This window comes from Leptinotarsa decemlineata, unplaced genomic scaffold (genome assembly GCF_025532065.1).
Source record: "Leptinotarsa decemlineata unplaced genomic scaffold, Ldec_3_MD MMD2_P_RNA_scaffold_2, whole genome shotgun sequence".
In the NCBI taxonomy this organism is placed as follows: Eukaryota; Metazoa; Arthropoda; class Insecta; order Coleoptera; family Chrysomelidae; genus Leptinotarsa; species Leptinotarsa decemlineata.
Genome location: NW_027412529.1, coordinates 18,187,019 through 18,201,343, shown reverse-complemented (window position 1 = coordinate 18,201,343; position 14,325 = coordinate 18,187,019). Strand labels below are relative to the sequence as shown.

Genomic DNA, 14,325 nt, shown 5'->3' with positions numbered 1-14,325 from the left:
AGATGGAGAAGTAGAAAGCCGAAACCATTCTTTCACAAATATAGCTCAATCAATTTCAATATTGAATATATCTTGAGGCATTTCAATATGCAAAACTTAAATTCTGGCAACATTTCAGTCAATACAAACCTGAAATTGTAGTGTAATACGTTTTTTTTTCGGTGTCATCTGCATCGACTACATTGGTCATTAGCCTCATATTCTGGGTAGGGAATGTTAATATCTCCCCGAGCCACCTAGGGAGCATCATGGCTCTTCGCATTCTGTCAGTTATGTAACGTTGCAGAATCATCCCAACAAAATATCTGGTCGAGGTTGGGATCGAACTCACGACCTTACAGTCGTGAGTCGGGCGCACTACCACTGCGCTGTAGTAGAATACGTGTGTTCATAATTATATATCAAAAGAAATGAAAAAAATACCATGTCAATGCAACTAGATCTTATTTGGTGTTCGCTCTGAATTACCTCAGTGGATAAAGAAAATGTAATAGGAACGCTTCAAAACTGGTATTAGGTTTTCACGTGAAACTCCCCAAATAAGTTCAGAATTTATCCGTGACTAATTGGAAATTTGAAGTGGTTTTTCGATTCTGATCCGGCCAGTAACAAAGATGAAAAGAAATCAATGACTAGTAACGTGTTTATCAAAATATATAGAATTTCCTGTGTGATCAATTGAAATCCTGTCATATGTAAAATATTTTGTCAGAAACTTTCGACCTGTATCTCGACATTCCATTCTCAGAGAGCAAACCAAGTGACACTGCTTGACAATGTCAAGTTGACATTTCCATAATAATATTTTGAAATGAATTCTTATCGATTCATAACGGTTCATAAAATGATGATCTTAACGAAATGGAGGTTTCCGCCAAGAGTTCTGCGGTAAACATGTTCATTATTTTCCGTGCCTACTCTAATTTTTTTTTTTATTCACGAATGTTCTCAGTTTTCAGTAACAAGTATCTGAAACTGAATTCGTTTCTGTTCTCAGAAGTGAAAATATAATTACATCAGAGATATTCTTCAAAAACAACTCAAACTCCTCATCTTGGTTTAACAATAACTTGGTTATGGATGTTCATCACAGATCGACTAACTCAATATAATTTTCTTTGATGATTTCGTGTTAATACCTTGGACCCAAACTATATAACAAACTAGTCGTTTCTATTAAGGACTCAATGAATATTAGCATATTCAAAAGACAATTGAAAAAAGATACTGGTCATTGAAAGAAACTGCTACACCGTTGACCTGTTTTAATAGTTACTCTCTATAAATAATTGTTAATTACCTTTATATTAACAGATGAGTATCTGTCATGTTTCGTTGTTTCATGTATATTTTATATATATATATATATATATTTTTTTAGTTATACATATACGTCTTACTTGTTACTGTAACTAAATGTTTATTGTAATGATTTCGCACTGTTCAACAAGTGAAATAAATATTATTATTTTCATCATTGGATATGAAAATATCAATAGTATGGATAAATACTGATATTGAAGCCTTAAATCATGAAGCAACCAATTTGTAAATAACATATTTCCTACCAGCAGACCTAACTAAATATATATTGATATGTTAATTGTCCCATAATAAATTGATCAGAAATGATGCAATGACGTTTCTGATCCATCATGATATTCTATTGAAGAGAAACTAAACAAGAAATAGTAATATAATAATGAAATGAATGAAATACTATGGAATTGAAATAAAAAGTACAATCGATATTCCAATTTGAAATTAATAATGTGGCATGTGACTAGTTGAAACCAGTTGAAAACATGAAGATGAAAATTGAGAAATGAAACTTTTTATGTTTTTATACCACTTGTATTTGTAACTGACGCTACCGCAGTTTCGTAACGTTAGTAACAAATACAAGTGGTAAAAAAACATAAATTGCTCGAATAAGTGTGATATTGTAATATCATTCAAAAACGTGCCAATGAGGTTACTTGTTCGTATATTATATTGTGTAGTTTTTCCATTACTGACATCTGATTCAATTCCATTACGAATGTTTGGAGTACAAACTGAATAAAATTTAATAAACAGTGAAGTTCGTATAATTCAGTGTTAATACGAAAGTGGTTGTTTGAAAAGTACTATTTCTTTCGTAAAATTCAATGTACTTGATTAAAAATCATATACATAATACATACATCTTTGTGTAGAGTTTATTTTGTACATAATTGCTTTCTTCCTTTCGTTGGAAAATCATCTCAATTGTTTGAAGGATAATGGAGAAGTGTAGAACTCATAAACTTCTTTCTATAAACGGTACTAATTATTAATTTCCAAATACTATGTGATGAATTTTCCCATCAGTCAGATGATTTTCTACTGTATAGCAAAACAAGTGTCGCGTTTTTGTAAGAACACCATCGCAATATGGATTTTCATCGTGTAGGAAAGTTTCACCCAATTGCATTTTATTTTATTCTTTGAATGTTAATTTTTCAATAGACAATGAAAATAATATTTCAGTGACACTCATCAACTCTACTCATCTACTCTACTTCTGCTCCTACTCCTACTCCTACTCCTACTCCTACTCCTACTCCTACTCCTACTCCTACTCCTACTCCTACTCCTACTCCTACTCCTACTCCTACTCCTACTCCTACTCCTACTCCCACTCCTACTCCTACTCCTACTCCTACTCCTACTCCTACTCCTACTCCTACTCCTACTCCTACTAGGTTTTTCAAACGAATGAGAAATTTAGGTGATATCTCATATACCGGGTGATTCTCTAAGGTGGCTCACCCGTATAACTTTTTTATTATTGGAGATAGAAAAACGAAATTTGGGTTTTTTTTATTAAACTTCAATTCACATTTTTTGACATATTTACTTGCTTTGCCGTACTTCCAGTTTGACTGGAAATGACCCCAACTTTCGATTTTTAATTGGGACATGCTATATATTTTTACTTATTTTGATCGAGAGTGACATTCTTAATCCAACAATACTTCACTTGTCAATATTTGATAAATGAAATCATTTTTATTCCAATTTTTGTTTTTTGATCTAGAATACCATGGATCGTTTCATCGCTTCATTCTTGACAAGTAACATGGTGAAAGTACAACTTCCACCATGTTATGGTGAAATAATTCTTGAAACGACTGTGAAGTCGTTTCAAGAATTTCACAGTCGCAAATATGAATTTTCCAGTTAACTTGATTTTTCAAATGGAAAGGGGGTGGCTCGTCGGCTTTTTGTGACAAATCATTTTCTTACGAATGATTTGATGCCACACACTTTCAATTATATTTTTCTATTTTTCTGAATAATTGCAAGAAACGATCATACCTAAACAAATAATATGTAGTCGGTATACTTACCCACTAAATACTGTTATTCTAGTTTTCCGTGACAAACAATTGAAGCTGTTGCTAGGACTAGCTAAACAAATAGGCTAATGAATATGCTGTCACTTCTAAAAATGATTTGTTATGTAGTTTATAATAAGATATGGCAAATTATACTAGAAAGGATAAAATTGACATGTTGCTCATTTACGGAGAAAAAAAAAAGAATGCAACTAATGCAGCTCGAATTTATGCTCATAGGTTTCCCAATCGTCGCCATCTCACTTGGCATTATTTTCCAAAACTGGAAGGGAAAATGCGAAATGAACCAGAAGAAAATGCTAATAACTTCATCGTCAGTGAAGAAAAAGAAGTAGACTAGTTAGCCTATGTTGGAGTAAATTGTACGGCGTCAATTCGCCACATTGTTTCTGAGTGTGATATAAGTTATTCGTCCGTTTGGAAAATTCTTCACAAATATAATTATCGATCATTCAAGTACCAACTACACCAACATCTTTACGATAACGATCACAACCGAAGATTGACTTTTGACTGAATACGGAGAAGATGTACGTTTTCCATTGAAAATTATTCATTCGGATGAAACCCGATTCACCAACTTGGGTATGTTCAATAGGAATAATAAACGATACTGGTTTCAAACAAATTCGCATCTGATGCAGGAAGGATATTTTCAAGAGAGATTTTGTTACAATTGCTGGATGCGTATTATCGAAGGAAAACTTTTGGGGCCAATGATTTTCGACGGACAACTGACTGCGGAAAGATATCTATAGTTCCTTAGAAATCAAATTAATGATATTATTGAAGATTTTCCACTGGCTAACCAAGTTGATATCTATTTTCAACAAAATGGAGCGCCACCTCACAATTCTCAAGTCGAAAGAGAACATCTGAATGACACCTTCCCAGAAAAGTGGATTGGCACTTATGGACCTATTCAGTGGCCTGCGAGGTACATTCTTGAGTTGTCATATTTTAACATAAATATATCATTTTTTTCATATTCCAGATCACCAGATCTTACTCTGCTAGATTTTTTTCTCTGGGGAACGATTAAAAATCAGGTTTACAATACAGCAGATACTCGTGAAGAACTAGAGCATAAACTAAGGGTGGCATTCCAAAACATCAATGAGGAACAGCTAATCAATGTGATGGGCGCAACAATTGAAAAAGTAGAACTTTGCCGTGATCAAGGAGGTCATTTTGAAAATTTATACCCTTAATGGACTAATTTGCGACTTTCTTGGAATTATTCAGAAAAATAGAGAAAATAAAGTGAAAGTATGTGGCACCAAATTATTCATAAGAAAATGATCTTTTACAAAAAGCTAACGAGCCATCCCTTTTCCATTTGAAAAAATCAAGTTGACTGGAAAAATTCATATTTGCGACTGTGAAATAATTCTTGAAACAACTGTGAAGTCATAAGCCTCCCATGTTACTTGATCAAGAATGAAGCGATTCACACGAATTATGGCATTCTAGATCAAAAAATTAAAATTAGAATAAAAATTATTTCATTTGTCAAATATTGACAAATGAAGTATTGTTGGATTAAAAATGTCATTCTCGATCAAAATAAGTAAAAATATATAAGATGTCCCGTTGAAAAATCGAAAGTTGGGGTCATTTCCGGTCAAACCGAAATTACGGCAAAGCAACTAAATATGTCACAAAATATGAATGTAACTATAATACACAACTCCCAAATTTCGTTTTTCTCCGATAATAAAAAAGTTGTAGGGGTGAGCCACCGTAGAGAATCACCCGGTATACTTCAATTCATTTCAATTTCAAGATAGAAAGCGCTTAATGGAAGACCCTATATATTGAAAAATCATTCAGTCTCCGTATTTCCAACTGACTGTAGGCATTACAAGAAATAGAAAGTATAAAACAATTGCTGCCTATAATGATGTACCTTCTTGTTGTCCAAGCATTTTGTAAAACCTATATTCCAGGGTGAGTTGTGGTGCTTTCGATTTGAGAGGTTCCAGTTTGATGGCGACATGTTCATTATTATATAGATTCTTTCCTAATCTTATCTCGCCAAAATTTCCACTTCCAATTTTCTTGCCGACCCTAAAATTTGGTCCAACCATTAGCACACCAGACGATGAGGAGTGCCTGGATTGCATTCTTTCGTTGGCAAATATATTATGAGTGTCTAAAATTGAAAAAGAAATAGTTACCGATAATACTGAAGAGTCGATCCAAAAAGTGACGCAGGATTTGGTAACTTTGCTACGAACGGAATCTTCATCATTTTCCTTCAAATAGCTTATGAGTTAGGAGAACCACGCACAATAAAAAAGTTTTCTTTCATACCTTTACTTCTTTGCAGTTCCTTGAATCCTTGATCTTTGTCCGATTTGCTAGCAAATTTCAGTTTTAGGAAATTCATTTTATTTCAACATTCACTAAATGAGAGGACGGCCCTGAAAATGAGTCGATAGTTATATTTAATTCATCAGAAATGAAACTTTTTACCTAGCTGGACTGTCCTGGTTGATTTTCATATATAGGCGAATTGTTACAAGTAAGATGATAACTGATTACGAAAACCAAAAATTTTGACAAAATGAAAATGAGTTGTCATTCTTGGTTTTTGAACGATATTTTTGACAGATTATGACATAATTGTCAGGTGAAACTGAAATGAAGCATTGTTAAAGAAATTTTTCATTCACGGATGATAAAAGGTCCCCCTTTCAACTTCAGATAGGGGCAAAATATAAGAGTCGAACGAAATGTTTATGAAAAAAAATCGTTTTTACTACTTTGGATGCAAAGCTAATAGGGTGATATCACTTTGCGCCTAGAGGGCGCTATCAACTTTTTTTTCTGAATGGAAAGGGGAACTTAACATTTCTTATGGAAAGTATTTCAATTCTCTATACAATGCGCTTCACTTTTTTTATTTTGACTACGGGTGGCGGAATTATTAATGTTTGAATTTGAAACTTTTTAAACAACCATATATATATATCGGTGTTTCCCCGTGAAAAAAATCAAAGAAAAACTATGCAAACCATGAATAACTCCCAGAATTAGAACCTCAGCTGCAAACTTGAGATCCCAAACTTTTTTTTAATATTATAAAGATTATAAAAAGTTATACAAACTTCTAGTTGAAGCTACCAAATATAGGTACTACAAAAATAGGGTAGATAAATCTAAAATTGAAATTAAAGAGAGCTAGACAATAGTCAACTCATTGAGAGGGAAAAGTAGATCTTTTTCTCAGCAATGTGGATCCCAATATGGGATCCCTCAAATACAACAGGGTCAGATGTGTTATATGCAAGATATACTTGTGACTGAAACCTTCCTCTTGCACCTCACCAGTGCTACCGAGTTACGACTAATATTCCGAGAAATAAAAAATGAAAGGATTACTGGTATTGATGACATTCCTTTGAGTACATTGGAAAGTATCTCTGATGGACTCTTGATAACCTTAGCTGAAGCTATAAATATTTCTTGTGACAGAGGTGTGTTTCCATCATGCCTAAAAACAGCAATTATCATTCTAATTCACAAAGGTGGAAACAGTGAAGATCCGTCAAACTTCCGTCCGATTTCTTTATTATCTGTTCTTTCTAAGATCATAGAAAGAACAGAAAAGGATGTTGCAGTTTTTGCAAGACCAAAATATCTTGAATAAGACCCAATTTGAATTCCAGACCAAAAAAACCCAAATGATGCCATTTTCCATTTTTTGGAAAAAGAAAATCTAGGGATGAATGAGGGCGCCGCAGTTGGGGCAGTGTACTGCTTCAAAAGCTTCAGTGTTATGGATTCAGAGATGTAAGCTACAATTGGTTCGAGTCATTTTCACAAGTTGCCAGGAAGCAAAGTTAAAATGAAAGAAAACAACTTTAACTCCAAATAACGAAATATTAGGAATGATGTTCCACCAGGTTCAGCCCTTGGGCCGATATTATTCCTATTATATATAAATGAATTAGCCAGTATTAATATACAGGGCCAGTTCACAATGTTTGCTGATGGCACGACACTCATGTGGAAGAAGTCTAATTTTGAGTTACTGAAATCAAAAATGAAAGATGATTTGAAGAAGGTAAAACACTGGTGCGGCTCAAACCATCTCGGCTTCAACGCAAAAGAAAAAGTAGCCTTCTGACTTTCAAATACATTCAATACAACCATTGAAAAAAAACTTTGTACCTAATTTATTGGCATTGAAATTGATAGTAACCTACAATTCCACATCCACATCCACATCCAAAATCTCAAAAGGAAACTGGCTTCGGGCTGCTTTGCAGTGAGAGTTGTGTACAATGAGTAAGGTGACATATTTTTCTCTAATCGAGTCACACCTGCGATATGGTTTTGCATTTTGGGGTTATTGCAGCAAGCAATTGTTCGAATCTGTTTTCGTCCTGAAGAAACGAGCAGTTAGATTCATGCCTAGAGCTGAATACGCCGACCATTGTTAATCGTTATTCATAAAACACAGAATTTTGACTTTAGGTTCCATTTTTATACTTGAAACTTTATGTTTGGAGCATAAGCACAAGTCCTACATCTCCGATAATGGGCGCACTCGAACAAGCCATAATACTCGTCAAATAACGAGAAAAAACTTATCTCTTCCTATCTCCCACTTAGAATTAACGAAAAAATCAATAATGTATGAGAGCAAAAAGATATAAAACAATTTGCCACCCTGTTTGAAAGAAATCTCTATACACCATATTTTTCGAAAAAAAGTCAACGATGGTGTTCACCTTCTTGTATTGTGATAAATTTTTGTCTTTGTCAACTTATTTGATGTACTATTTACAAATTCAATTATACATATATTCATTTTAGATTATAATAAGCTATGTAAATAATTTTTCACAATGATGTTTATTTTTTGTGTTGTGAAAATTCTTGTATTTGTCGACCTGTGGTATATAGAATAACCCCATGACGTTCGAAGAGCCCTTGTTGGTTCCAAGAACTTTGCTGCTCCAGGCCCAGATGGGCTGAACACTTTTTGGTGGAAAAAACTACCAAGTACCCACCGCCATCTGGCCAGATTTTTCAACTCATGGCTGGACGGAGAAGCCGATTCCGGATTGGTTTGTCGAGGGGCGGACCGTTCTCATCCCCAAAAGCGGAGATTTGTCGATTCCTAAGAATTACAGACCGATAACATGCTTGAATTCGTGTTATAAGTTGTTTACAAGCATCTTATACACACGAATACTCAACGCTGTTGATCGAGTGTTCGAACGGATATATGAGCAGAGAGGGTCGAAGAGAGGAGTCGCTGCTCATCGATAGATGTGTAACGCAGAACTCGATACAATATAAGCGTAACCTCTCTATGACCTGGATCGATTACTGTAAGGCATTTGATACAATTTCGCATGAGCTCATCTTGCATTTGCTCAGATGCCCTGTGGTACCCGATAACATACTGAGATGTATTGAACAACTGATACCAGTCTGGCGAACTCGCTTCAGCATAACATCTGGTCAAGCAAGAGTCATAACAGGGTGGGTCACTTTCAGAAGGGGTGTATTTCACGGTGAAATTTGTCAAATGTACTGACTTTAGATTATAGAAAGCTTTGTCAATAAGAATATCTTTTCTTGGACAATAAAGTATATTGACTGATTGGTTGTGTTGTTGAAGATATTAGGGCTCGTGGCCCTGTGCTCAAAGTGATACTTCATCTACCGCTGCCCTCAATGTGCAACTGGGACTACTCTTTTCTGAGTTGAAAAAAAACTCATTTCAAGATGAAAGATGAAACTCAGTTATTTTTCTTCTCTCCAGAATAATATCCTGAAACGTTACATGAATAAATTTTATACGAATTCAAATATTTATCCTCTGATAGAAGTCCTTTTATCTTGTTATATATTTTTGTCAGTTGATCCTCATTCCTTTCGGATATTTCTTTACGAGTCGTTTTCATGTACCGTTTGATGATTTTGATGTTAATGAGTGGGTATAAAGTTTTCAAGCCGCCCATAGTTCAATCACTGAGAAATATTATAAATTTCTCCATTTTTTCACTACCTTAAAAATATGTGTTCCATTATTATTGAAATATCATTGTGATCAGTTTGTTTCATTGTTAACATAAAATATCCATAAAATATTTTCTTCTTCATGTAAGTATTTTATACTTCATTGTATTAACTATTGTTATGTGGTACTTCTTTTATTGTAGAATTTCAAATAAGTAGCTGATGATGAACCTATATAGGTTCGAAACATGTACTGATTGATGGTTTTACCGTTCTTATATCTGATGATGATATTAAATTGTGGAGATGACTTTGAGTTTTTATTCTTCGCAAATCAAATATTTATATTGTATATCGAAATAAACTCATGAACATAATTTCACATCATTCAAACAAAACCCCTCGGAATTGGGCCGAAAGAGGGATAAAGGAATGTCTGCCACTTCAGACTGCAGCTATGTTTCTGTGTGACAGAGCGGAATCCATGGAATGGCATTCAGCTCTATATATCGAAAACCTTACCTGCCACAACGCCATTCATTTCATTGCAAATACTTTTCCAAAGGCATTCACTACATTCAACGTGGCACATTCACGAAGCAATTATGCGATTACGTAGTGGAACTAAGAAACGTCTGCTGATATAAAACTCAAAAGATATACAGTTCGGCTCAAATTAGGAGAGCATCAATAATCACTCTACAGGGTGTAACTAAATAAGTGTAAAACATTTAAGGAGGTGATTCCTCATCGAAAAAAGAGATAGGATCTTTCATATAAAGAAATTTCATTGGAACATCCCTTGTTAAGATACAGCCCCTTAAAGGGGGTACATAAAATATTTTCCGCCTACCTATATCCAAAGCATACATTTCCTGGCCTCATTGTAGGGAGCAAAGTCGTACTTTTCCTCACTAGGGAGGAAAAGTAAAAGTGACGTCATGGTACATGGTAAATAATTTATACGGCATTGACAACCTAAACTATATTCTATTATATAAATATTTACCGTTTATTTATAGAACAACCTGTATTTTGCATTATGGTATAAATTAGTAGGTATTTTAATTTAACGATTTTTTCATTGATAATTTGTTAGATTCATAGATCCATCCGGTTTTCGAATTTATGACAAATTTTATAGCATGCTATGGTCGTTCGACAGTTTCAAAGTGTGATTCACCATACATAATAGGTATATCTGTAAAATATTAAAAATATTTTAAAAATGAGTGATTCAAGCGATTTTGAAGATATAAATAATACACCACCGGATATTTTGGAACAAGTTAATGTAACGGTATAATCTTTATTGCCCCAAAAATCTAAAGATAAATTCGAAAAACAATATTTACATTTCAAGCGATGGGCCGAAGAAAAGCATATTCGTATTTACTCAGAAAATGTTATCTTGGGATATTTTTCGATATTAGCAAATACACTAAAAGCCTCTGCATTGTGGTCCAAGTATTCGATGCTACGTACCATGCTTTAAATAAAAGAAAATATTAAATACCCAAAATTAATTGCTTTCTTGAAAAGGCAAAACCAAGGATATAAACCTAATAAGGCAAAAACCTTCTCAAGAGAGGAACTAAATAAATTTTTATCAGAAGCCCCCGATAATATAATCATTTATTAATGAAGGTGAGATATTTTCGAGAAGTAAATATATTTAAAAAATAAAAGTTAAATATTATAATAGAGCTAAAGCTTTATGCTATGTTTATGATTCCACAAAAGTAGTTTATAAGGCCTTGTATTTTTTGGTTCGAATTCCAGCGTCGACAGTTTTTTTTCTTTTTTTTAAATTATTTTTCTTTGTTTTGTAGGTTCTCCTCATTTTCGGAATTTCTGGAGCATGCAGGTGTGACGAGCTCCTTAAAATGGCCACTACAGATATTGAAGATAAAGGTTCAATATTAATACTAAATATACCAAATTCTAAAACAAATATTCAGAGAACGTTTGTAATCAATGCTTCACTGGGGAATGGCCCTAATTATATTGATATTTATAGAAAATATATATCGTTACGCCCTAAAATAGATCAGACACGTTTATTTGTCTGCTATAGAGCAGGAAAATGTATCAACCAAATGGTTGGGAAAAATACTATAGCTAAAATTCCTACAAAAATTGCAGAATTTTTGAAACTGTCTAATGCCATAAATTATACCGGGCATAGTTTCAGAAGAACCTCGGCAAGTTTACTTGCAAATTCTGGAGGAGACATTCTTACTTTAAAGCAACACGGAGGTTGGAAGTCTACAAATATCGCTGAAGGATATGTGCAGCAATCTCTTGCAAAAAAGCAAAAAATTTCGAACCTAATTATGGGAGTCACTGAAGTTAATGAAACTGATTGTAATCAGCCAAGTACGAGTATTTCCGAGGGATACCAGCTATATAATAATATAGTTAGTGAAAATATCACGAAAACTGTGTTGGATCCAGCTCTCAGTTCTATAGTGGTATACAAATAACCACTGCTGAAAACTGCACGTTTAACATCACTATAAATAATTACTCTAGCAGAAATTAAAAATATGTAGGATGCAAGTATGAAAATACCGTCCCTATGAGTTATACTGTACCTACTTCTCAGTTTTAGTTCTTTAATAAGTTTGATTTGTAAGTTTCATAAATAAATTATTTTTGGTAGTTTCATAAATTAATTATTTAAAAATTTGAGGGAGGCGGAAAAATCATATGTATAACATGGGGGTAAAGTGAATTTTCCTCCCTTGAATGATTACTGCCCTCCGCTGCCCTCCGCTTCATTCTCGGGAGGAAAAGTAACACTTTCCTCCCTTGTTATACAAATTGCTATTGTATAACATTTTTTTTCACAAGCACTAGAAAAGTAACAATATTGAAATTAACCTGACGTTTTGTACTACCAAAAAGACACTTGGCCAGAAATTTATTTGGTTTACCCCATGGTTGTAAGGGGTTGAAAACGCAACCCATGAAATGTATTTCCAATGTAACTTTTTGTCTTATTATTTGTTTACCATTTAACAATTTATTTCCGATAGCCTGTTACATTCTTAAAAAAAATGTCTTTTTGGGTTTTTTGCCCAAAATAAACCATTTCGAACTGGTTTATTTTGGGCAAAAACCCCAAGAGACATTTTTTGTTTAGAATGAAACAGGTTATCGAAAATAGATTTTGAATGGTAAACAAATAATGAGACAAAAAGTTACATTGGAAATAAATTTTAGGGGTTGCGTTTTCCACCCTCTTCAAGCATGGGGCAAACCAAATAAATTACTGGCTATGTGTCTTTTCGGTAGTAGAAAACCTCAGGTTAATTTCAATATTGTAACTTTTTCAGTGCTTGTGAAAAAAATTGTTATACTAATTTTTTGTATCTCCTTTTAAGGGGCTGTATCTTAACAAGGGATGCTCCAATGAAGTTTCTTTATATGAAAGATCTTATCTTTTTTTCGATGAGGAATCACCTCCTTAAATGTTTTATACTTATTAGTTACACCCTGTATAATAATTGGAGATAGGTTTTGTAAACTATTATATGAGATTGAAAATTTTGTGACAATTTTTTTATTTTTATTCGAATAAATTCTTATTAGAAGGCTCAGTTGCCAATTTTTTGGTATACTTTGGTCGGTCGATAGCCGCTCAGTTCGACGTAGGTGCTTTGTTCACTAACTAAAATCGGCCGCCGTGTTGTTCGATGGTTCAAGCCCCAGGCTGAACGATCGATTTTCACTTCCTATAGTCCAACCCGTGTTAGGAATCACACGTTAAAAGGTAAGACCTCGTTAGTCCTTAGCTTGCACAAGTTTCGACTTCTGAGGGTTGTTGTTCGTAGGGGTGCGACAGCTGGTTAACGGAAAAACAGATTTTAAACAGATTTTTCAAACTTTGATATTCAGGTTTGCGGCGAAGCAGGCACAGAGTATGTGCTCTACTATCCGGGTCTGAATTTTGTTGTGAAGAATAATCAAATCCAAGCCTGACAGATCATTTTATATTTACCCCAATCCAGTGAGTTCCTAATCGGCACTTACTTTACTACTTCATCATGTTGGTGGCTATCATAAATATGTGGTATTAGTTCATGGAAAACTACATAGTGTCATAACAAACACATGCCATTGGAGACTCTTCACTAATTTCAATTCTAAATAATTAGAAATAAGGGAATATATTTTAAATTGTAGTTTTGTTTTGAATGTGCTGGGACCAGCTGAGATATGCTCTCCTGCTCCTCTCCTACATACAGGCGACACCTTTCCATAACGTTTTTTGCCGAATTAGTTAGTTAAATAGGAGTGAGAGAAGCAAACTTTGCATCACAGCCGCTTTCAATTCGTATCTAGAATTGGTTGGCAATTTGAAAATAAGATTCTCCAACTTTCCCCACAGGTGAAAGTCCATAGGCGTTAGGTCCGGTTACCTGGCTGGCCGGCGGTTAAGTCCTTGCTGGAAATGCAGGCAACCAGAATTTGCAGGCAGGCAACCAGAAATTGCAGTTTTGCGAGATGAAGCTCCGTATTGTTGAAAATATACTTTTCTGAGCTGAGTTAGTGAGATTTTATCATCAAGGAGTTCAATATTTTGCCTTAAAAATTCTAAATACATCTGAGATGTGGGAGTATCATTATAAATAATCAAGCCGATAATTCTATTCCTCAAAATACCTGCCCACACACTAAATCTGAATCTGCCTTGACTTTTCTGCTACACAATAGAATGAGGATTTCGTTGTGCTCAAGTATAAGAAAAGTATAAGAAAATCATTGTACAGCTCACATGAGCTTCGTCTGTCCAAATACAATTCAACGAAAAATCACACACTTGATTACAACTTTCCAGGAACCACTGATGAAAAGCCATGCGGCGTTCAACATCTCCTAGTCTGAGTTGATGAACTCTTCTGGTCCTGTATTGCTTGAATATTTGTTTTTTTCAAACCCTCCTAACGTTAGA

The 14,325-nt window shown here is 34.2% G+C and overlaps 1 protein-coding gene across 7 annotated transcripts in view; it reads right to left on the bottom strand.

Annotated features, from left to right (window-relative positions):
* The window catches only part of LOC111505216 (casein kinase I), a 33,006-nt gene extending 26,993 nt beyond the window's left edge, over window positions 1–6,013 (bottom strand). For 6 of the 7 annotated variants that reach the window (XM_074184673.1, XM_074184677.1, XM_074184664.1 and 3 more), the window contains exons 1-3: window positions 5,862–6,013; window positions 5,700–5,809; window positions 5,293–5,538 (exon numbers count right to left, since the gene is read on the bottom strand). In XM_074184673.1, the coding sequence (XP_074040774.1) occupies window positions 5,293–5,538; window positions 5,700–5,775 (322 nt within the window). In that variant the 5' untranslated portion in view covers window positions 5,776–5,809; window positions 5,862–6,013. Of the gene's footprint in view, window positions 1–5,292; window positions 5,539–5,563; window positions 5,642–5,699; window positions 5,810–5,861 lie in introns of all 7 variants that reach the window. The other variant, XM_074184693.1, reaches the window with a different exon arrangement.
* Window positions 6,014–14,325: the final 8,312 nt, after the last annotated feature.